The 26,241-nt window shown below is 37.9% G+C and overlaps 1 protein-coding gene across 2 annotated transcripts in view; it reads right to left on the reverse strand.

Moving 5' to 3' along the window:
* Positions 1-26,241, reverse strand: part of plxna4 (plexin A4) — a 1,034,568-nt gene that overhangs the window by 351,517 nt on the left and 656,810 nt on the right. The window contains exon 13 of one of the 2 annotated variants that reach the window (XM_051928179.1): positions 2,310-2,465. In XM_051928179.1, the coding sequence (XP_051784139.1) occupies positions 2,310-2,465 (156 nt within the window). The remainder of the gene's footprint in view (positions 1-2,309; positions 2,466-26,241) is intronic. The other variant, XM_028814360.2, reaches the window with a different exon arrangement.

Here is a 26,241-nt window from a genome sequence, read left to right on the forward strand (position 1 = left end):
AAAAAACAAATAAATAAAAATAAAGACCATGACCTTTAGAAATTAATTATTTTTCAATAAGATATGGCATACTAACATTTGAACTGTATGAAGATTATTTAAATGTAGAAGTATTGCATTAGTCTTAGTATTGCATTAAATATTTCATCATTACTAGTTTTTTTTATCTTATATACATTTTAATAGCTTTGTTTATCTTATTGATTTCTCTTTTAACATAAAATGTGTAATATGAGCAGAGAACACACATTAACTTTATTATTATATTATGAATTATTTAAAAAGATGCTTATACTTTTCTTTTTTAATTAGTTCAGTAACTGTGCAGCACCCCAGTGTTTATTGTACACTTTGCTAAGTTAAAAGTATTACCTGTCTTTCAGTTTCTGACCTTTTTTACTGAGATGTGCAGGGATAATAAACTAGGATCCTGTAAAAGAAGAAGAATGTGCTCCTAACATCTCTATTTAAGTGTTACTCAACTTGTTATAAAAATTATCTGGGATATACACTAGGAATACATATTTCCTCAGTTACCAGTAGGTGCTAGGGCCCAGACAGTCTTTATAGAACAGCATATAACAAGATCTTTAGATATTCAAAGAAGGTTTTCTTTCAATAAGTGGGCTTCCACAAATAACTGACGTTAATTATGCCATAGACAGTATGTTAGGAATAAATCTGCCATCAATAAGCCTCAATACTGCATTTGTAGAAAAGGATGTCCTTTTTGTAAATGTGCAAATCACTTATGACAGTTCACTCATTATAAGGAACCTTGTAGCCAAGTGGCTATGAGCTACACAAGATAGAGGAATAAGAGTGAACTAAGTGTCTACCAGAAGAAGATGAGTTGCTTTCGGAAAACAGTGGGTATCTCCTATCTCTCTTCTTGTTAATGCCTGTGGCTCTGTCTTAATCTTTGTCAGAAGAGAGATGCAAGAGAGTCCACACACACACGCACACACACGCACACAAGAGAAGGCACTGAAAGGTGTATTGGTTTGTTAAAAGGTCGCATATCTGAGTGTAATAAATGTTTCACTTTAAGCACCATCTACCGATGATGTTTTATGAATAAGCACACACTGTCTTATGTACATTCTCATTTCCATAGCATGTATTTTCTTTCTGTGGCACTGCTATAGCCTAACCATTTCTTTTTTGCCTGATGTGACAAAATTCCTCCACAACAATGTGAAAGATACATTGCCAGTTATCGTAAACGTTTGATTGCAGTTATTGCTGCTAAGGGTTGCACAACCAGTTATTAGGTTTAGGGGACAATTACTTTTTCACATAGGGCCATGTAGACTGGGATAGTTTTATTTCTTAATAAATAAAATAATCATTAAAAATTGCATTTTGTGTTTACTTGGGTTACCTTTGTCTAATATTTAAATTTGTTTGATTATGTGAAACATTTAAGTGTGACAAACATGCAAAAAAAAAGAAATCAGGATGGGGGCAAATACTTTTTCACAGTACTGTAGCTGATCTAACACTACCAGCTGAAGTCATTTGCACTGCTTTCTTTCTGCTGCCATTGTTTCTTTGATGTTGCTTCAATACCGCTCAATAGCAAGGTATACCTGGATTTCTCCACTTCTGTTACTAGTACAAAAATTACACATTCTCTGTACAGTTACCTTTGCAGCATGTTCTTTTCCCACCCCAGAATTTATTTATACACTTTAAACAATGTGTTGCAAGTGTCACCATTTCAAGCATACTTGATTTATTACTGTTATTTCCTATATTGATATTTTTCAAATGCACACGTCATTTCATTATTTAATTTGAATGGCTTCATATAGGGTTCCTACTTTAATGTGCAACTTTCATGAAACCTTTAGCTGACAAAAGCCACTTAAAGGGATGATGTTTGATTTTCGGGGTGTTTTCATTTCACAGGTTAAAGTTCTTTCTTCTCACAAGCCTTTGAGAAACTAGTGAGAAGAGTGTGAGTTAATTTCCCACTGTTTATTATTGAGAAAGGGCCAAAATCTTGTCTGCAAGAAAACACCTACAAAAAAGGTATTTGTTAAAAATATTTTATGAACTGTTTTTCTATGAATTAGCTAAATGGAATAGAATATTGCAAGGAATTTCTGTAATAGATGTAGAAAATTGTGAATCAACTAAGTGAACCACTTGATCATATGACATTAGATTATGTCAAAACCATTTCAATTTGAATATTTTTTTCATTTACTTTTACATGGAATTAAATTTTTTGCAAATGTGTTAAAAATGTAACATAAATTTATGCTCTTAGGTTAGTAATTCATTTATCAGGAGCCCAGTACTTACTGTTCTGCAGGAATATACCCATCTGGCACTGGGGTACACTCCACTCCAGCCACTTTTACATGTCCCACTATTTCCTTGAACTCAAGTCCCAGGTTCTCCCCACGTATGGTTACCCTTGTGCCACCTTCCCTAGGACCAGTCAATGGAGTTATCTGAAAAAGGAAAAGCACAACATACAAATATTAATAATCCTTTTGATAGGATTACACTGATGAAGGAACTGAAAACCATCCTGTCACTCTGGCTTAATGTTTACAGTGGTATCAGCTTGGCAGGTACACAGCAGCCAGTATATTCTCAAATTTTTAAATGCTCTGCTATGGCTTGCAAATATTTTTTGCACAGACATGAACGAATGAAGCAAGAAATCTTTAAATATCACAATAAATTAAAGCTTTCTCCTTTTTCGAACATACTTACTCTTCTTGCAAAGTTTCTGCTTCTGTTGGTTTTTTTTTTACTGTACAATGCTTAAAAATAAATGAATATGTCCATCCATTATCTCAAATTGATTTTTCATTATAGGGTCACAGAGAATTGGTTCTTTCCCATAATCAGTGCTAGACAGGAGACCACTGTGCTGCATTGTGAACTTATGCACATAACCATACTCATTCTTACCTGGACAATTATCAATTACTATTTTATCAAACATGCACATCTTTAGTCTACAGTGTGGTAGTGACAAAGGGGCATTTGACGGTTTAATGCAAAGTCAATTAAGTTTCTGTGCTAATCATATAAGCAATTACAACTGATTCTGACACTTGCAAGCTGCCAAAATAATAATAACAATTTGGGATGAAACATTATGAACATTAAGAATATGCAGTCTCTTCTCTTATAACTCAGGGCCCAAGAGCTACAAGGCAGCAGCACTAACCCATGGGCACCTAAAATAATAATTATTTCATACTTATGCATTGCTTATTTCTTTGCACTAAGCAGGAAGATAAGAGAATAAGGAAACTAAATATTGCTTATACCATATAAAGGTTTAAATGGCCATGCACTGAACTGCACTAGAAATCTCTTACAAGACTATAATCCTGCTCTTCCACTCTAGTGATGAGGCCCCAAAATAACCTATGTTCTATAGATAGATAGATAGATAGATAGATAGATAGATAGATAGATAGATAGATAGATAGATAGATAGATAGATAGATAGATACTTTATTAATCCCAATGGGAAATTCACATAGATATAGATATATACATTTGTATATATACATATAGATGGCAGAATTCAGCTCTATTGCACCCAAACTTTGGAATGGCCTAACGAATTATGTTAATTATGTTGTTTGATTATTGTCTTCTAGCATTTCATATATTGTTTCTGTTTACTGTTTCTTGTTCGAGTAAAGAACGTTGTGATACAAGTGTTTATGTTCTAACTCATGTTTAGTGTTTTGACACTTGTTTGTATCCAGTGTTGTTTTTTGATCTTTTTCTATGCTTGTATTCCCCTGTGGGGCAATCTGTCGAGCCAAACACGCCTCTCCTGGCCCTTCCGGGAGGTGCCACCAATTGAGCCACACCTACTCTCTGGCAATCACTCCGCAGAAGCTCCCTTTCTTCAGCTTTAGGCTCCTGCAGCCTTGAAGCTCACACATGAGCACCTGCCTCGGTCCTTGTAGCATGAGAACTCCTGCTGTCTCTTTGTGTCTCTGTCTTGTCTCCATTTAACCTCCGTCTCTCGCTGGCCAGGCTAATTTTCTTCCTTTTTTTCCCTCTTTTCTCTCCCCTTCTTACTGTGCTGGCTCCCTTTTTATCTGCCTCCGTGGGTGCAGTGCCTTGATCACAAACTGTGGAAAGCCAATGAAGCAATTGAGACAGACCGCACCCTCACATGCAGCTGCATCTCGCCTCAATTACCTCACCAACCTCCTGCAGCTGTGCGAGCACGCACACCTATGGAGACTGAGCCAGCTATTCAGTTATTTATTTATTAAAAATCGGACACCTTTTGCTGAGCTGTGGACCCGCAATATCACAGCCAATACCTTATACTCATTATAATAACTTAAATTTGAACAAAAAAGATTTATACATATCTGATATAGAAGCAAATTAATAATAGTCCAACTTGAAAATATTAATACAGGAACTGAATATTCCTCATTCAGTGAATCTGCATGCTCTTGAAAAACCTGTTTTTTCACAGAAACACACTTTTTAAAATAACATGCATACCCTTATTCCAGTTAGAGAAACCAGAATATTGGTCTCTGTGAAACTGGGTTAATACACATAAGTTTCTCTATGAGAAACCCAATTATGTGGTCATGTAAACCCTTACCCGAATTACAGTTAAGGATAATGTAATCTGATAATGCACTCTTTTAGCCTGTGCATGTGTTAGCTTCACACACACATCTAGCAGCCACAGCTAGAAAATGGTGGAAGCATCCACAAAGGGAAATGCTCAGGAAATTATATTATTCTTTGTCCTGGTTGAAATATTATGTCTCAGTATTTTGGAAATCACTAAATTTATGTTGATAAACTGAGCATACAGTGCAAAGCTCAGTTAACTATTTTTTGCTTCTTTGAGCTTCATCCTGTATATGAAAATGCCCTATAGAAATAAACATTGTTATTCATATTACCAAATCATCGGTGGCTCATGTTGGGGATGTAAAAAGAGGATGAATGTGATTTACTTCACAGCACATGAAGGACTAAATGTATTTACAAAACACAAAAAAATTATCATGTTGGTGTTTCTGGGCAATTTCGTGAAGGTCCATATACAGGTATTAGGATTTAAAAACAAATGCTGGCCTATCAAATGTGCAGTTCTTCATATAAAAGAAGAAAAACTAATGCAAAAGTAACACACTGTTTGTAATGTAACTCTACAACATATTTGGCTTTTTTTTGTAAGTAATGAGTAAATTAACTAAAAGTAGCATTCCCAATACTGCTGAGGAAACACAGACTCTTGTTTTCAGAATAATGGCAGCTGATGAGGACATGCAAATGTTAATGACATTACACATGTAAATGGGAACATGTGCATATAAATGAGGTATTTTTTAAGAAACCAGGTTTCTACCTTAATTAAGTTACTCACTTTATCCCAGTTTTGTTTGTGCATGGATAACTACCTAATTTTCCATATTCTTTAGGACACTACAAAGCAGAAAATGGCTGAAGGTGAGCACAGTTCTTTTGCCTTCTGGTCACATAAGTCTGACCTTGGTTGGTGATGTTCTTTAAACTATAGTTGCTCTACCAGGAATTTAGAATCTGGATCTAAATATAGGAAGCAATTGCGTTTTTTTATAACTGCACTGTTGAAAATAAGGACAAGTAGCATTATTACCCTGGGATATACAGAAGTTGTTAGCAAGGCATTATGAGAATTGCATTACAATATTTGCCAGAAGATACTTTATATGCCTTAAGGTGAATGTAATTGTATCTGTTTGTACTTATGTTTTATACTTCATCACGGCACAGAGCCCAGAATCAGAAGCTTTTTCTTTCAAAGTCAAATGCTGGAATAAAGCCAGTGACAAGAGAAAAAAAATATGATAAATGTGATCTGTTAGGATTTTTGAGCACAAGATTGTTTTAAGTGGTAATACATACAGTAAACACATCATACATGGGGGACTGCAATAATTTTCAAAAATAATCATCACTATATTTCAAAGAATTGGAAGGGATGTGCGTAGTGAAATTGTGCTAACAAATGGAATAGCACATGTGTTTATTTCGCTTAATCATCTTTTTGTCTTATGTAGCACCACTCAGAGTGAGCACCTTCACTAGGAGCTTTATGAAGAAAATATAAAGCAATAGCAGAAATCATGGTTATAAATTATTTGACACCATGCACTTTTTACTAGAGAATAAAATGTAAGAATGCTGAAATAAAACATATTAAAGAAGCCAGATGACAAAGCTGAGTGTATGACAAATAATGTGTAATATCTGTTACTGTTACACATAGCAGACAAACAGACTTTGGCAATATTTTAAATCTAAATATGCATATCTGACTGACTCTTACCTTAATTAGATAGCTGAAAAAACTGCTTCAGTAAAACCAAGAAACTAATCAACATTCTGAAGATTCAATACTACTTGCTTATTGGTATCCTACCAGGCAGCAAGTACCACATTTAAAAGGAAACGAATGTCAAGTAAGATGGATGAGTTATTTTATTGGTATCCTAGACCTGTATTACAGGCTATAAATGTGATATAAATTAAATACAATTTAATACAGCTCTCATGGCTTTCTTTTATTAAAATGTCTCCTTTTTCTTTTTGATAACTATCTGAAAGGTATATAGAGAAAAATACTGAAAATGACTTTGGCAGCTCTCTCCCTCTCTCTGCCTGTATTTGGAAAAGAAGACAACACTAGTCAGTCATACAAGATTTAGGTTTTCATTTTAATGCACTGACTAAATCTTGGCAAGGATCAACAATATAAATGTTAACGTGGCTTTTTATTTCTTTATGGTCACCATAACACTTATTTGATGCAGTAAAACCTTAATTAAATAAGTTAAAAAAGGGACTGAATTAGCATAGCCCACGCTAATTTGGGGTCTTTGTAAGAAATGTAATGATTTATTTCATGAGGCAGAAGATAAGAATAGTTGCGTCAGATATTTGAAATATTAAAGTGTGTGCTTCAGATTAAGTGTTTAATGTCTTAATATTCTCAATTGTAATAGAAAGGTTTCATTTTTCACAGTCTAAAAGAGGTCCACGGAGTTCTAGATCTCACATAAAGGATCACAAATCAACACAATTCAGAATCACTCATCACTTCAGCAGTCACTCATATTCATATTCACTGACCTCGAAATAGTCTAAAACAATACACATTTTGGCAAATGATACCAAAGAAAACCAGTAGCTTAATACAGATTACAGGTAAATGAATGAAAATTTGACTTAGCATTTTCAAATTGAGAACACCTTATTTACAAAATACAAATGTAATAATGTACAGGTCTAGCAACATATCCTTATAATAATAAATATGTTAACTGTTTGATGGTATAAGAGAATACCAGTTTTAAAAAGTAAATAATAACAATGAATACAAATAATGATAACATTCAAAACTGTTTTTTTCTCGGGTTCATCTTTACAAATTTAGAAACAATTTCTTTTAAACCAATTGTTTGGGTTCACTCTCCACTGATAAGGTTGCTGAAAATTATATGAGTCATAACGACATATCAAATGTATAAGGGCTGTCAAATGATTCAAATTTTTAATCGCGATTAATCACATTATGTCCATCAACTAATTGTGATTAATCACATGTTTACTTAAGGTGGTTCAGTGATGTTCAGTAGACCCTTGTGAATATGACTGCTGTATAAATTCTTAGCTGCTCAGATTGGAAACACTTGTGCCTTTCATGCAAATCCTGGATATGTGACACAATTGCTCCATATAAATTGATTGTGTAAGAATTGCCAGACCTCACTGAATGATGTGTCTCAGTCCTGTATCTTTAAATATATTCAGAGGTTTGTAACCTGATGTTATCCATTTTGCAATAAAGAGTGGTAGTTAATACTTTTGATTTTGTTGCATTTATGAGCATAAGTCAAGTTGTACATTCTAGGATTGCAGTTTGCAGATTTTGCTGCCTAACACTAACAAGTTTTAACAGTGGCATAATACATGTTTTCCTCTTAAGTGCTGTTGTACTTCTGTGATATATAAATATGACCAGCACTAAATCTACATGTATCGACAATTGTGTTCTTTGAACCATCTGGGAGTGTTTTAAGTTAAAAGTAAGCATCATGCATTTCATCTCAGCCACAATTGTTTACTTAATTTACTTAATTGTTTAAAACAAGGCCCCTCAAAATTTTTTGTCATCTGTTCAGTTCCCCCGCTAATATATAAACCCTAGAAGATGAAGTGGAGTATGATCTTATATCTGGGTTACTACTAATAGCAGTTACACTGCATGACTTTTTAAACAGCAGACTGTTTAATTCAAGCAAATACTTAACTAAATTAGACAACTGACACATAGGTGATTAAATGCCACATGGTATCTTGAGGCCAGGGGTTTTCACCATTTTTTCTTGGTGTACTGCCTCCAGGATTTGAAATATTTTGACGTTTCCCCATTTCCTTCCAGTCTTAAATTATTAAGTACTGAACTCTTACTGGGCAAAACTAAAACTGAGATTTCTTAACTCCTTTCCCACCCCTTACAATGCATTTGGTGAATTTAATAATTGATTACAAATAGATTTATGTGTGGCTGTGTATGTGTTTTAGTTTTTCCTGTATATCAGATTCTTTCTTAAATAATTACTTTTTAATGTGAACAGCTACATGCTTTTATAGGAATAAACATTAGAAAGGCTAAAGTTTTAATATTTTTAATTTAAAAAAATTATACAGTTACATACAAGGCCAGATTAAGACCGCCACAGGCCGCTGGATAACTTAGCTCTTTAAGACAGAGTTGCTCATACTTTTAACAATACAGTGTGTGGACATCCAGTAGCATAATGCATCATGGTATATCCCACTCTTGTGTTCAGAGCACGGAGGCTCAATTGTTTCATTGAGTTATTCCCCTTGGTTGTTTTGGCAATATGTGTCTAGCTCATTTCTTTGAGGTGTCACCCCTTGGTCTACATCCTTTTATCGAGAGGTGTCCCTCTTGGTTATTTCTGCATGGTACATCATTTCCTTATGCCCTTTATATTGGTGACCATCATGGACCCTTGGCTGTGCAACAAGAATGCCCTGATGTTAGATTTATATGTCATGAGAATCCATATTAAAATAAACAGAAAAATAACACAAGTTACATACTGCATAACTGTAGGTCAAAAAAGTGGAAAACAACTCAGTCAATTGTGAAGGTTGAGTGTCTTTATATTGTACTAGCCAACCCGCGGCATAGCATACGCCGCATAATTATGTATCGATGGGTGAACACTTCCTGAAAGACACAGTTGTCCAAATGGTGTTGGTTTTGAGGATACGACTGTAGGTGAATGAAAAGATGGAACTCTGGAGAGGGCATCATACAATACAGCGTTTTACACGCTGCAAACAGCGATTCACATCCGCGACAAACAAATTGTTTTACATGCTGCATACAGCAATACACATCCACGACAAATGATTCTTCTTAGATGGTCCATTTGCGTCCACCCTCGCTTTCGAAGCATACACACTGCCTGGTCATGTGCCCGCTCGCAAGAGCAACTAACAGAGACCCGCCCACCAACCATAAGACCATGGGATACCCCTCGCAAACTGTTTTACATGCCGCATACAGCGATTCACATCCGCGACAAACAAACTGTTTTACACGCTACATACAGCGATTCACATCCGCGACAAACATGCTTCTTCTTATGGGGTGGGTTTGAGGATACGACTGTAAGGGAACTCTGGAGAGAGCAACATACAATTGTCAGTGGCGGAAAACAGGAGGACCGCCGCCTCGCCCCCACCTCCCAGAGCGAGGGATGGGGCTGGACGGCGGGCGCGTGTGGAGGGCGGAACAGGGTGTGAGGGGAAGGACGCCCAGTGATGACGATGTATTGATGGGTGAACAGTCATCTCTTAGTCATCGTTCAGTACGCACTGCCTGCTCATGTGCCCGCCCCCAACTCCTCACCTGAATTGCTTTCGTCTGTGTACAGTCCACATGCACCTGTGAGTCACGTTGACTATTCATTTTCCAAACACCGCCTCAGTCGGTCTCGCATCTGCTACAGTCCACATGCACCTCTGAGCCACGTTGACTTTTCATTGTTCTTTTTGTCCGGGCCGGGTGAGGTTTCCCTTGTTGAGTCTAATTAAGCCAAAGGCTTCACACCTGGTGGTGCCCTTCTGTCAATTCCTTTAAGTTTCAGCTTTGCAACCATACTCCCCCAGGAACCCAAAGACTTTGGCTGCCCGGCGGATCATGGGAATAACGCCGCCGGATTGCCACTCAGCATCGTTTATGGTCGGAACTACGACGGTATGTGATCGTCTTTGAACCTCCGACTTTCGTTCTTGATTAATGAAAACATTCTTGGCAAATGCTTTCGCCCTCACGCAAATTGTTGGTGGACGGGGCTCTGTCGTGCGTGTGCCATGGAGACGAAAGTGACGTTCGCAGTGTTTGTTGCCTGGAGAGCGAGGGTGGATGCGGGCCGGGGAATAAGGAGTATTGTGTAGACAAACATTTTCCATGTTCCTGCAGGACCATCTAAGAAGAAGCATGTTTGTCGCAGATGCGAATCGCTGTATGTAGCGTGTAAAACAGTTTGCGATGGTGGACGCGGTCGTGCGTCGTAACTGAAAAGTCAACGTGGCTCAGAGGTGCATGTGGACTGTAGCAGAGACGAACGTGAATGATGCCGTGTTTTGTGAGTTGTCGCATCCGAGTTGGTGGGCGTGGCTCTGTGAGTTGTCAGATGCCGTGTTTTGTGAGTTGTCGCATCCGAGTTGGTAGGCGTGGCTCTGTGAGTTGTCGTCCTATCCCATTTGGTGGGCGGGCTCTGTCTTGCATGCGTCTTGCTTGCCATGGACTTAGTGAATTATATATATAGATAGGTTCGTTATTGTCAATGAAGAGCTCCAGTTTTCATAACTTTAAGCACAGCTCTAACTTTAGCCCATTCCTGTATTTATTTTTAAAAGGAAGAACAATAGTTACCAAACACTGACAGCTTTGTACGAAACAACAGCTTCCCACTGTTGATTAATTTTAATAATACTAAACTGAATGTTAGATACATGTATTTTATTATTAATAATTGTTAAAATTCTTGTTGGTTATATATTACACCACCTTAGTCTGCCAATTTCTAAAACTTGTAAAAATGATGTACAAAATATAAGTTTACCAAAATTAAAAATCTTGTTAACGTTGGCTGACCAGATCTGAGAGAGAAAGACAGAGAAGAACAGACAAAGAGACCTGCTGTGAAACCTTCTCGTGTGAGCTGGGTTTGGCAGGGGCTAGAGAGCTCTCAACTGAGATACTCACTTTCACAGAAATCCATCAGCCATGGTGTAGATTGTGGAAGTGAGATGGAGCTGCTCTCTTACAGCCAATGTAAGCAATGAAAGGCTGATTTAGAAAGATAGAATACCATGAGACAGAGTGGTGGAACTGAATCACTGCTGAGCACAGAGGTTCATATTCAGTCGCTGTGTGTCATTTTAAGTCCCACTTTGTTTTTTTTCCCTTGCATACCACATGACAGCTTTGTGTATTGTGCTGCTCTTGTGCATGACTACATTGATATAGTTACTTTTATGTTACAACTGAAACCTAGCCGATTTAAAAACAATTTTCAAAATTGTAATTGATGTTTTGAAAAATGTCAGCCTTACTTAGACTTAAGATCTGAGTTTGAAAATCACTGGCTTAGATAGCAAGGTTTCTCAATTAATGTGATTAAGGAAAACTAAAACATTATACCTATGAAAATTAATGGACAGTCCTTATGTATATTGTTTGTATTTTATTTATGTATTTTTTATACTTTATTAATCCCGAAGGAAATTACTTGGTTTTTCGCATACCCTTTGGGGTCAGATCGCAGGGTCAGCCATTGTACAACACCCCTGGAGCAATTGAAGGTTAAGGGCCTTGCTCAAGGGCCCAGCAGAGTAGGATCTCTTTTGGTAGTGACGGGGATTTGAACCGGCAACCTTCAGGATACCAGCGCAGATCCTTAGCCTCAGAGCCACATATATAAATATATATATATATATATATACTGCAGAAATAAATTAAAAGAAGACTTTTAATCAGAGTATAGCATCAAGTCAATGAAACTTCTAGGATATTGATCTGGTCAGTTAAGTAGCAGAGTGGGTTGTTAATCAGTTTCAGCTGCTTTGGTGTTAATGAAATTAACAACAGGTGTACTAGAGGGGCAACAATGAGATGACCGCCAAAACAGGAATGGCTTAACAGGTGGAGGCCACTGAACCCCTCCTCATCTTTTCTGACTGTTTCTTCAGTAGTTTTGCATTTGGCTATGGTCAGTGTCACTACAGACAATATGAGGCGATACCTGGACCCTACAGAAGTTGCATGGGTAGTCTAGCTTCTCCAGGATGGCACATCAATACGTGCCATTGCCAGAAGGTTTGCTGTGCCTCCAAGCACAGTCACAAGGACATGGAGGAGATTCCAGGAGACAGGCAGTAACTCTAGGAGAGCTGGACAGGGCCGTCAAAAGTCCTTAACCCATCAGCAGGACCGGTATCTGCTCCTTTGGGCAAGGAGGAACAGGATGAGCACTGCCAGAGCCCTACAAAATGACCTCCAGCAGGCCACTGGTGTGAATGTCTCTGACCAAACAATCAGAAACAGACTTCATGAGAGTGGCCTGCGGGCCCAACGTCCTATAGTGGGCCCTGTGTTCACTGCACGGCACTGTGGAGCTCGATTGGCATTTGCCATAAAATTGGCAGGTCCACCACTGGCACACTGTGCTTTTCAAAGATGAGAGCAGATTCACCCTGAGCACATATGACAGACGTGAAAGGGTCTGAAGAAGCTGTGGAGAACGTTATTCTGCCTGTAACATCATTCAGTATGACCAGTTTGGTGGTGGGTCGCCTGACCTAAATCCAATAGAACACCTCTGGGACATTATGATTCAGTCCATCCAATACCATCAGGTTGCACCTCAGACTATCCAGAAGCTCAGTGATGTCCTGGTCCATTTCTGGGAGGAGACCCCCAGGACACTATCTGTCTACTCATTAGGAGCATGCTCTCTAAACACAAACGTTGTCAGACATGCATACAAGCACATGGGGGCTATATAAACTACTGAGTACGCTTTTGAGTTGCTGCAATTAAATTTCGGTAAAATGGACTAGCGTGCCGCATCATTTTTTCACTTTGATTTCCGGGGTGTCTTTGAATTCAGCCCTCTGTAGGTTGATCATTTTCATTTCCATCAAACAATGTGGCATCCTTTCGTTCCTAACACATTACCCAGTCCATATCAGTATAGATACCCAGCATGATTTTTTTCCCATTGAGATCTGATGTGTTTTCAAAGTGTTCCTTTAATTTTTTGAGCAGTTCTCTGTGTACATGCATGTATTAAATATACCCACTGTATCTTTTATTTTTACTACTATCCAGTGAAAAAATAAAATAAAACAATTAAAAAATAAAACTGAAGACTAATCTATAATTGTTCATAAGACTAGCTTTGTAAATGTGTACCAACAGCTTATTTATTGAAAATCATCATCAGTACTATTCTATGACCCATTAAAAAATATCTGAGATAGCAGTACACTTGACAGATAAGTATGACTTTTAATAATATGCTGTATTCTGCATAGTCAGTAGAGGAAGATCAAGCCATTAGTGCTTTTCCTTATGTAGAACCTTTCTTTATGAACATAATGACACAATTGTTTGTACATTTATTCAAAATACAGTAAACTTAATTTTGATGTTTAAGATAATAAACTGAAATATATTATGTCAAAGTTCTAAAATGTTAACCTTAGAATTTTACAGCCTCGATTTAAATGTCACAATGCATGGACGTGCCCTAAAGACATAATTAATAATAAATGCTGAATACATACACAAAATGCCACATACCTGTAAGTTTTTACTGGGAGATGACCCTTTGAAACAGCCATAACACAGGATTTATGGAATGTCAGTTGTTTCACAAGTTTACTACTTTTTTATTATTTACATTCATTACATTTTGGATGAAAGTGGGGTATAACAGTGTTGGTTTTTCCTTAACCACAGTCCTTTTATCTTACTTGTGGTGTTGTGTGGCAATGGGCTGTGTAGCAAGGAACTGCATTGACTGTGGAACTGATTACACTGTATGCTCTAAAAGCAACCCTCTGATTATGTAAAGTGTTTAGTCTTTGATGTCAGTTAGTCTGCTTTGCACTCTGCATGCTCATCAACTCTTCTCCTTTTCCATTATTTTTGAGTCCCATCTCATATAAGTACCAACTCATGCTTGCTGGTGGTATCCCTCTCTCCCGGTAAACTAGGTAATCTCAATCTGCTTAATTTATTTCTTTACAGGGCTTGGTTGATTTGGGGTAAGGGAGGGTGTTAATAGTTTTGCTTGTTTTATTCCTTCCATCCATCCATCCATCCATTATCCAACCTGCTATATCTTAACTACAGGGTTACGGGGGTCTGCTGGAGCCAATCCTATCCAGCACAGGGCGCAAGGCAGGAAACAAACCCCAGGCAGGGCGCTAGCCCACCGCAGGGCACACACACACCCACCCACACACGCACGCACGCACACACACACACACACACTAAGCACACACTAGGGACAATTTAGAATCGCCAATGTACCTAACCTGCATGTCTTTGGACTATGGGAAATCGGAGAACCCGGAGGAAACCCACGCATACACGGGGAGAACATGCAAACTCCACGCAGGGAGGACCTGGGAAGCGAACTGTGCCACTCGCTTGTTTTATTTCTTCTCAAAAATTGTTTTTGCTTGATCTACTTTTATGTCTAATATTTAAATTTTAATAAACATGATGACAATTTCTCTAATCACATCTCCTTATCATATGCGTTTATGATATCATGCTGCTATCATCTCTCATTGTGTTGATTTTGAAGTAAGATAACCAATGACTTGATTTTCAGACATCACCACTAACTCAGTATTTGTTCACAAAAGAAAGAAAACTTGTTTTAAGAAATATTATAGATATAATATTTTTGGTCAGGTACAACTGCTGACATTTTACATCAAAATTGGATTAATTAATAGACCTAGTGTAACAGGACCTGTACAGTGTTAAATAGTCTAGCATGTCTACAAACCATATGTTTGTTCAATTTGGTTCGTGGAATACCTAATTAATGCTTGCATTTTTCAGACCCAGACTTTTGAAAATGATTGAGACAAAGGACAAGGCATCTCTATGAACAATACAGTATTGTTGAATAGTCTTATTACCTAAGACAAGCAGCTGTCAGATTATCATCAAGGGCAGTTTTATATTACCAAATGTATTATTATACTTTTTGTGCCAAGTATAAAAATATATATTATGCTTATTTTCTCAGTTAATAATACAATAGTTTATTGTTCACATTTTAGTGAGGACAAGTGCTTTTGGCAAGTGCATTTTTCTTCAGCCAAGATCTTGATATTTTATTTTGGTTTTAATATATAGCCATCCATCTATCCATTTTCTGAACAAAGCATCAGCAAAGTGATTATTCATCCTTATGCAGTGCGGCCTTTGATAGATGGGTAAAATGACTTGAATATGAAGGACTCAGAGGTCTGATACTGAAGTATGCTACTGTAAGTGAACTATGTCTCACTATCACTCACTCTGACTATCCCAAAAAAAATTTTTAGATTTAAAGTGCTACTTTATTGCTACTGATTTATAACATCGTACTGCACCAGACACTATTCTTAGCGTGTCTGCTTCACACTTATCAAAACTATTTTCAATATGTGCAGGAATCTGAAGATACTACTCCCTCATTCCTGTCTGCAGTTAGACGGGGTGTCCCTCAGGGTGCACTGCTGGGACAAACACCATTTATTCTTTAAATATTACCATTAATGTCAGCTGTCATTCATGCACTAATAACTCCCATCTGTATTTATACTAATATTTGGTGAGATCAAACCATGGATAATAAAGATGATTTGCCTTTAAATTTAAGTAGTACTAGGGTGTTGTACTGTGTTAGCCATTATGAATGTAGAGAAAAGCCAAGCAAAATGACACCTTTTATTGGCTAACTAAAAAGATTACAATATGCAATCTTTCAAGGCAACTCAGGCCCCTTCTTCAGGCAAGATGTAATACAGAGACTGAAGTTCCCTGTGTTTATATGCACACTCTAGGGCAAGAATCAACATTGGTAAATCTTTAAATGAGAAATTTTAAATGTTAAAAATTAATAGATTCATTCAGGCTAGGGTTAATTTAACAAGAGAGAAGAGAACAATGTATTGTCAAGATCTCTGGATAAGATAACTGTCCAACAAAGTCTTTTGAAGTTTATAATGAGCTTTTTCAAAACAATGTGGGTCTGTAGACAGGTTGTCTGTCATTCTGAGAGATGTAAACAATCCTCATATCTGGCCATAAAACTCTTGTCTCTATTCAATCCATGTTGTAATGTATTAAATTTTATCATGAGTTTAACTTCCCATTCTTTTCTCTCTTGCTGTGTTCTGAGGTTGCCCATAAGCACTGTGACTTTAAAGTCCTTCTCACAGTGTCCATGGCTGTTGAAGTGGGCCGCTAAAGGAACATCTGTGTTGCCATGTTTAATGTGGAACCTGTGTAAATTCATTCTCTGGCGGAGTTTAACTTCCCATAAGGCCTATAATCTCAGGAATTGGCTCCCTTACAGAAAATATTTCAGGTTGGGTGGAGTACATCCTTAAACCCCTCACCCGTAATTCAACCAGCTACATCCAGGACACCACTGACTTCTTAAATAAACTGTTTACTTTAGGCCCCTTACCTGAGGGAACCTTACTGGCCACAATCGATGTTGAGGCACTTTACACAAACATCCCCCATGATGATGGCATATTGGCATGTGAAATGTACCTCAAACAACATGATTTACCCACAAAGTCAGTAATAGAAATGATAAAATTCATTCTGACACATAATCTATTCTCTTTTGGACAAGATTGCTACTTGCAACAAATGGGGACTGCAATGGGCTGTCGGTTTGCACCTCACTATGCAAACCTATTTAGGAAGATTTCATGTCAATGTGCATCGTAAAACCAATGTTGTATCTCCGTTACATAGATGACATCTTCATAATCTGGACTGCTAGTGAGAAGGACCTCCTCCATTTTCATAATGGATATAATTGTTTTCATCCCAACATAAAGCTGAAGCTGAATTACTCAAAAACAGAAGTCAGCTTCCTTGACACCACCGTTCAACTGAAAGACAACTCCCTTGTAACTTCTGTTTTTCACAAACCGACAGACAGACGGACCTACCTGAAAAGTAATAGCTTCCACCCCAAGCATATAAGGCGCTCCATTATTTTCAGCCAAGCAATACGGTACAATCGTATTTGCTCAGACCCAACAGACCGGGATCAACAACTGCAGGAGCTCAGACAAGATTTCATCAGACAAGGTTACACCCCCAAAACAACAGACACTCAAATAAGAAGAGCTACTGCCATACCCAGAGAAAACCTTCTGGAATATAAAAATAAAGACAACAAGAACCGCATTCCCCTTGTTGTCACCTACAACCCACATCTTGAAACACTTTGAAAAATTATAAAAGAACTTCAGCCAATACTAAACAATGACCAAACACTGAAAAATGTATTTCCTGAACCTCCCCTCCTGGCATACAGACAACCACCAAACCTTCAACAACTAATTGTCCGAAGCTCCCTAAGTGAACCAACAGAAAATGGCACATCTCCATGCCTACAGAAAAGATGCAAAACATGTGCCCACATCTATGATACAGACCGTATAGTTATACCACACTGCCGACTTGAACATCACATAAAGGGATCATTTTCCTGCAGATCATCTAATGTAGTCTACCTAATTTTCTGCATGAAATGTCCTGACACTGCACTCTATGTGGGAGAAACTGGACAAACACTCCGCCAGAGAATGAATTTACACAGGTTCCACATTAAACATGGCAACACAGATGTTCCTGTAGCGGCCCACTTCAACAGCCATGGACACTGTGAGAGGGACTTTAAAGTCACAGTGCTTATGGGCAACCTCAGAACACAGCAAGAGAGAAAAGAATGGGAAGTTAAACTCATGATAAAATTTAATACATTACAACATGGATTGAATAGAGACAAGAGTTTTATGGCCAGATATGAGGATTGTTTACATCTCTCAGAATGACAGACAACCTGTCTACAGATCCACATTGTTTTAAAAAAGCTCATTACAAACTTCAAAAGACTTTGTTGGACAGTTATCTTATCCAGAGATCTTGACAATACATTGTTCTTTTCTCTCTTGTTAAATTAACCCTAGCCTGAATGAATCTATTAATTTTTTACATTTAAAATTTCTCATTTAAAGATTTACCAATGTTGATTCTTGTCCTAGAGTGTGTATATAAACACAGGGAACTCCAGTTTCTGTATTACATCTTGCCTGAAGAACTCTGAGGCTAGTGATCTGCACTGGCAATCGGAAGGTTGCCGGTTCGAATCCCGTAAATGCCAATAGAGACTCTGCTCTGTTGGGCCCTTAAGCAAGGCCCTTAACCTGCAATCACTGAGCGCTTTGAGTAGTGAGAAAAGCGCTATATAAATGCAAAGAATTATTAAAGAATTATTAAGAAGGGGCCTGAGTTGCCTCGAAAGCTTGCATATTGTAATCTTTTTAGTTAGCCAATAAAAGGTGTCATTTTGTAAAGTAAAGGCCTGGCAGAGCATTAAAAAGGAGGAAACCCAGCATCTGGTGATGTCCATGAGTTCAAGACTTCAGGATGTCATTGCCAGCAAAGGGTTTTCAACCAAGTATTAGAAATGAACATTTTATTTCCAGTTATTTAATTTGTCCAATTACTTTTGAGCCCCTGAAATGAAGGGATTGTGTTAAAAAAATGCTTTAGTTGCCTCACATTTTTATGCAATCGTTTTGTTTACCCAACTGAATTAAAGCTGAAAGTCTGCACTTCAACTGCATCTGAGTTGTTTCATTTAAAATTCATTGTGGTAATGTACAGAACCAAAATTAGAAAAAAGTTGTCTCTGTCCAATTATTTATGGACCTAACTGTAACTGTGGTTCTTACAATGCTACAATCGCTTTTGGTAAGGTTTAGGGCAGCTAAAAAAATCCTACATTTATATACTTTACACAAAGCTTTAAATGGTCTAGAGTTCCTTTATGTTGCAGAACTCATTGAGATCTTCAGAGTATGCACTATAATGTTAAAGTTTATGCTGCTTAAAATAAAAGTACAATAGTAGGCTGTGACCTAAGCTATAGGTTAACTAATGTTTATAATCATCTGCTTACGAGAATTAACTTCTCTTTCATCTTGGCATTTATATAAGGAGTTTGAAGACTCCTTATTTTTAGCATGCCATACACCTTCTAAAGTTTCTGCTAATGCTGTTCATGATGTTTTTAATATTTGTCACAAGTATTTTTATAATTTAGGAATTAATCTTTCTCATTTTATTCCCTCCTCAGGATCCTGCAACAGCACTTTGAGATGCTATATCCATGCCAAAGATGCACTAGTGAAAGAGCCATTGCTATACTTTCATGGTATTCTGTGGTAATCAATCAAGTTGTTACACTTTTATGATCCATTTCAAGTGTAGCTTACCTAAGACAGACTCTTCTGAGACTAACAAACTTGATTTAGTACATAAATATGGCCATTTCTTGGTACATATTCTGTTGTCTGTTTCTGTTGGTGTCTCATCCTTAACCTTTTGTGTTTAAGTTGCTTGTAGCTTTTATTTTGTCAATGTTACATTCCTATTTAGTATATAGTACACTAAACTTCTAAGTGGGAGTGAGCTATAAAAACAATTAAAATAAAATGAATTTGTCTGTTCACTCCAATTTTGTACATGTGAGTTTAACTGGCAATTTCAAATTGAGTCTGCATGAATGAGTGTGTGCGTGCATGTGTGTGTGTGTGAGTGTGTGAAGAAGGCATCTACAATGGAATGGTACCCTCTCCAGGTTTGCTGGCATAGGTTCTGGCAGTCTGGGTCCCTGAATGGGTTTAAGTAGGCTTGCAAATAAAATGTTATGTTCTGGAATAATCCATCCATTATCCAACCCGCTATATCCTAACTGCATGGTCATGGGGGCCTGCTGGAGCCAATCCCAGCCAACACAGGGCGCAAGGCAGGAAACAAACCCCAGGCAGGGCGCCAGCCCACCACAGGGCACGCACACACACACACCCCCCACACATCAAGCATACACTAGGGACAATTTAGAATCCCCAGTGCACCTAACCTGCATGTCTTTGGACTGTGGGAGGAAACTGGAGTACCCGGAGGAAACCCACGCAGACATGGGGAGATCATGCAAACTCCACGCAGGGAGGACCAGGGAAGCAAACTCGGTTCTCCTAACTGCGAGGCAGCAGTGCTACCCACTGTGCTACCGTGCCGCCCAAAATTGGGAATAATTCCTAAATAAATCTTTATACTACAAGATTGGAAACCTCTTTTAATAATGCTCATATCTATTTTTTTAGGCGTTCAGTACTTGAATTTTTAGTAGCACAGAAGTACAAATTAGTCATTATACAGTACAATATACTTCATAGTACAAATCTTTATGATGTACCATAGCAGCAACAAAACCACTAACGAGTGTTACTACAGAGAAAATGCAATTTTTTAAAAACTTAAAACATTCCTATTTTACTGAAATGGAACAGTAATTGAACATATGAACTCACCTAGGAGAATTTATAATAGTTTACTGGCTTTGAACTTGGCTTTCAATTACAACTGTGTGTCTTTAAGATAATGTCTTTGCAACCTTTATGGCCTTTTATCTTTTTACTGCTACACAAATCACAGAAACAATAATTCACTAGAAAATTCATAAGGTCCACAAGCCATCAGTATACATTTGCTAGGAAAAACAAGAGATGATTATGCTTTAAGAGCTCATGATTTCATAGTGCCCATAACTTCTGCAGAAATACGGGGGACCAGATAGTTGGTTAAAGGTTAATTCTGCCCTAATGTTAGAAAGGATTCCTTTGCACAAATCTCAAATTTATAATAAAAATATAAAAACATAACAACCTATGTTGATCTGAATAGTCTGTCGTCGTTAAAACATTTATAATAATATTAAATTGTGTTTTTTATGCAAGACTTACTTAAAAACTTTCTTTTAGACCATGATTCATAAACTTACACTTTATTTTCATGTTACAATGCATATTTCACATGTTCCTAATGCCAATATTTTCATCCTGATTTCTAACTGATTTTGTAACTTCTCAATACTAATTTCATTAAAAATCCATCCATCCATCCATTATCCAACCCGCTATATCCTAACTACAGGGTCATGGGGGTCTACTGGAGCCAATCCCAGTCAACACAGGGCACAAGGCAGGAAACAAACCCTGGGCACACACACACACCCACACACACACACACACACCAAGAACGCACTAGGGACAATTTAGGATCACCAATGCACCTAACCTGCATGTCTTTGGACTGTGGGAGGAAACCGGAGTACCCGGGGGGAAGCCCACACAGACATGGGGAGAACATGCAAACTCCACGCAGGGAGGACCCGGGAAGAGAACCCAGGTCTCCTAACTGCGAGGCAGCAGCGCTACCCACTGTGCCACCGTGCCGCCCCTCATTAAAAATCAGATATGTATTCTCAATACAGCAGAATTTAAAGCTAAGGAAAATTTTCTTTCATGAAACAGTGAGACTTACTGGCATAACCTCCTTACTGATCTATACATAATTTCTAAAATTACCAAATGAATTACAGGTTTAGAATCCTTAAAAGGTAAAGGTGGCTTTTTTCTGAAGTAATAAGGATATTTAAGCCCTTTAATAGTATCAATAGCACCAATACTGTGAAACTTAATGCGTCATTATGTTAGGTTAATGCTTTTATGAAAAGCAGTTTAAAATATCAAACAATGGACAGGCTTGGAGCGTTTTACTGGGCAAGCAACTTGCTGCATTATTTAAGACTGTGCTGATACGATTAGCATTGTATGATTCATCTGAGAAGGTTTTAAACATAAAATGCAATACAATTAACAGAGATACAATTAACAATGGCTGGAATACCTTGTATGTGTTATATGTGTTATTGAAAGTGTTATTTTAGCCATTGTTAATATGATAGTAATAGAATTTATACTTTTTTTTTAATACAGTATACAGTAATTGTGCTTGTCAAACAAGCATAAAAACAGAGATGGTTAAGTCAGCAAAGTGAGTTCACCTAATTTCTGTAGATGCTTTTTCCAGTTCAGGGTTTTAAGGACCCAGAGCTTATCACAGCAACTTTGGGACAAGGCAGGAACTAATCTTAGACTGGTTAAACACACCTAAATATACAAATATAGATAATTCAACATCCTTGGCACTAATCCTGAGGGTGACACAGGTTCCAAACTCTGTGCTATCACAGTTAAGTCTGAGTCAGACATGGGGTAATGTGTAATGATCTACTTTACAGCATTAGTCCCCAAATAATAATCAGGACAGTATTCCGCTGCCATATATTGGATGAAATAGCATTATTTATATGCTTTTCGTCATTTAACACTAGAATTACCAGAGCCTACGAAAAAACTCGTAAATCCGTCCCATCTTAAATCGCGTCTTAAAGCCGTTTGCACATCTCCGCCAGAGTCTTTTGTCATCTAAATGTGCTGATAAACAAAAGCTACTAGCAGCCAGCTATTCCATCCCCCCACCGACTTAGAATGAGCTCCTAGCTCATGCCTTGCCTTGATTTGATTACCTGGGATTGAAGTGGAGTTTTAGAGTGGAAATAATTCTAGCGTTATTTGGAATACACGCATTTCATGTGTGTTCCATTTCTATAGTAGGCTGTGCAAACACATTTTTAAAACAGAAACGTTTTTCATATTCTAATAGTAAATGACAAAATGTAGGCATAAACTATATAACGTATGAAGCCTGAAGTCCATATATCAAAGAAACACTTTCACAAAAGGTACAAATAAGAGAACATGTGCGCTTTTCTTCAAAAATATAACTGCACAAAAAAAAAAGCCGCGTTAGCATGCCACATTGACACTCTTACTACTACTGCCGCAGTGGCGTAATGGTATCAGCTCCTGACTGGGGATCAGAGGGTGGCGAGTTCGATCCCGCACGGCTCCACTTTGAGAAGTAAACTGCTCTTATTCTTACAATTTTAGAATAACAACATAAATTTCATTTCAGTCTGTAACAGCCGGTGTAACTTATGATACTGGTAAAGGTTAGCTTTTTTTTTTTTTTAATTCACTTTTCATTCTCGCAGTCGATGCATACTAACGCCCCCCCCCCCAAAAGGGTTCTGACACATAAACGCTGGCGAAGCTGCCTTCCTTCGTATCTCACCGTCACTTGATTTTCTGTTTATTCAGTGTTATTGAGTGTTCCTGCCAGTCCCCACATGTTGCTGTATGCTGTTTCTTTTGTACTCCAGGACATGCAGAGGAGAGAATAATTTCACATTATTTATGCTGTTTTCACATAAAGACTGCAGAATACTCGTGACTGCATTCTCGTACCAATGCACTTTTTCCATCACCTTTTCCTGTAAGAAGCAATGTACTCACTTCTCTCTATGCTGTGTTTTCTATTACACACCTGAAAGAGACAATATATGTGAAAACTTCATCGCACTAATGCAATATTATTTGAAAACGAACAGCGTCAGATCAGGTGTGAAAATTTTTTGTGAGATACTGGTAAAGGTTAGCTTTTTTTTTTTTTTAATTCACTTTTCATTCTCGCAGTCGATGCATACTAACGCCCCCCCCCCCACCCAAAAGGGTTCTGACACATAAACGCTGGCGAAGCTGCCTTCTTCGTATCTCACATAAAATTTTCACACCTGATCTGACGCTGTTCGTTTTCAAATAATATTGCATTAGTGTGATGAAGTTTTCACATATATTGTCTCTTTCAGGTGTGTAATAGAAACCACAGCATAGAGAGAAGTGAGTACATTGCTTCTTACAGGAAAAGGTGATGGAAAAAGTGCATTGGTACGAGAATGCAGTCACGAGTATACTGCAGTCTTTATGTGAAAACAGCATAAATAATGTGAAATCATTCTCTCCTCTGCATGTCCTGGAGTACAAAAGAAACAGCATACAGCAACATGTGGGGACTGGCAGGAACACTCAATAACACTGAATAAAAAGAAAATCAAGTGACGGTGAGATACGAAGGAAGGCAGCTTCGCCAGCGTTTATGCGTCAGAACCCTTTTTTGGGGGGGGGGCGTTAGTATGCATCGACTGCGAGAATGAAAAGTGAATTAAAAAAAAAAAAAAAAAAAAAGCTAACCTTTACCAGTATCATAAGTTACACCGGCTGTTACAGACTGAAATGAAATTTATGTTGTTATTCTAAAATTGTAAGAATAAGAGCAGTTCATTTCTCAAAGTGGAGCCATGCGGGATCGAACTCGCCACCCTCTGATCCCCAGTCAGGAGCTGATACCACTACACCACCACAGCAGTAGTAGTAAGTATGTCAATGTGGCATGCTAACGCGGCTTTTTTTTTTGTACAGTTATATTTTTGAAGAAAAGCGCACGTGTTCTCTTATTTGTACCTTTTGTGAAAGTGTTTCTTTGATATATGGACTTCAGGCTTCATACGTTATATAGTTTATGCCTACATTTTGTCATTTACTATTAGAATATGAAAAACGTTTCTGTTTTAAAAATGTGTTTGCACAGATTACTATACTGTAGAAACGGAACACACATGAAATGCGTGTATTCCAAATAACGCTCGAATTATTTCCACTGTAAAACTCCACTTCAATCCCAAATAATTAAATCAAGGCAAGGCATGAGCTAGGAGTTCATTCTAAGTCGGTGGGGGGATGGAATAGCTGGCTGCTAGTAGCTTTTGTTTATCATCACATTTAGATGACAAAATACTCTGGTGGAGATGTGCAAACGGCTTTAAGATGCGATTGAAGGGGGACGGATTTACGAGTTTTTTCGTAGGCTCTGGTAATTCTAGTGTTAATGGTAGCTCATCAATATTCAGTGGAGTGGAGTCTTGAACTAAAAACACAAAGGCACATGAAAATCCGTAAAACCACTTTTAGAACAAACTGAAACTTTGCTGAATTCGAGTGATAGTGATGAAACTTTGAATTGGTCATCAGACGTTAATGCATATTACACTTAAGAATAGAACCAACATCATGTGCCTGGTGACTTCAGTTGCATGACGCTTTATCATGGTGCAACAATAGCTGGCAAAAAAGGCAAAATGATTGCAATCAAGTGCAAGGACAAGAAAGACGCTTATTCACCATGCAGCAATTGTCACTGTTTGTTTCAGGGAAAATTTAGAGGTCACCAAACCTTGTACCCTAAAATAACATAATAGGTGCATCAGTTGTGTGGATCAGGCACTGACATTTGGTCATCTCATGTGAAAGCAGCAAAAAAATATTATAAGAAAATTGCAAAATGAAACTCACTTCTGCTGTGCTGATTGCAACATCAGGCTGTGCATTGGTGAATGTTTCAAAACATATTGCACAAAGTACATGTACTACATCTGCATCAGTACAGCAGTAGCCACTAAACATACCTTTCCTACTGTATTTATGATGATGTTTGGATATTTACATGTTTTTGTTATTAGGAATACATTCTTTCTGTTTGAAAAGAAAAGTCTGTGTTTTTGCTCATTTTTCTGTGGGTTAACACAATATTAATGAGGCTGCAACCATCAATTAACCTAACACAGGTCTTTGAGATGTGGAGGCAAAGTTAGAGTAAACAACCAAATCACAACTCCCATAGTGCATTTCAATGAATAAATAAAAGATACCTAATGCATGATCAACATCTGAATTGCCATCCCCAACAATATTTACTGAACCATTTTTGTAATAGGGTGGCACGATAGTGCAGTGGTAGTGCTGCTGCCTTGCAGAAAGGAGACCTGGGTTTGCTTCCTGGCTCCTCCCTGCATGGAATTTACATGTTCTTCCCGTGTCTGCGTGGGTTTCCTCCCACAGTCCAAAGATATGCAGGTTAGGTGGTGTCATAGATGCCCAGGGATGTTGCCCCGCCGGGACGCCGGAAGAAACAGGGGACCTTAAATGGGACAATATTTTCCCTGGAGCGCAGGTGGGCCGCCTCCCTGGAATGCATGGGGTCACGAGCTGTAAAGC

Source organism: Erpetoichthys calabaricus, chromosome 1, assembly GCF_900747795.2.
Source record: "Erpetoichthys calabaricus chromosome 1, fErpCal1.3, whole genome shotgun sequence".
Lineage (NCBI taxonomy): Eukaryota > Metazoa > Chordata > Cladistia > Polypteriformes > Polypteridae > Erpetoichthys > Erpetoichthys calabaricus.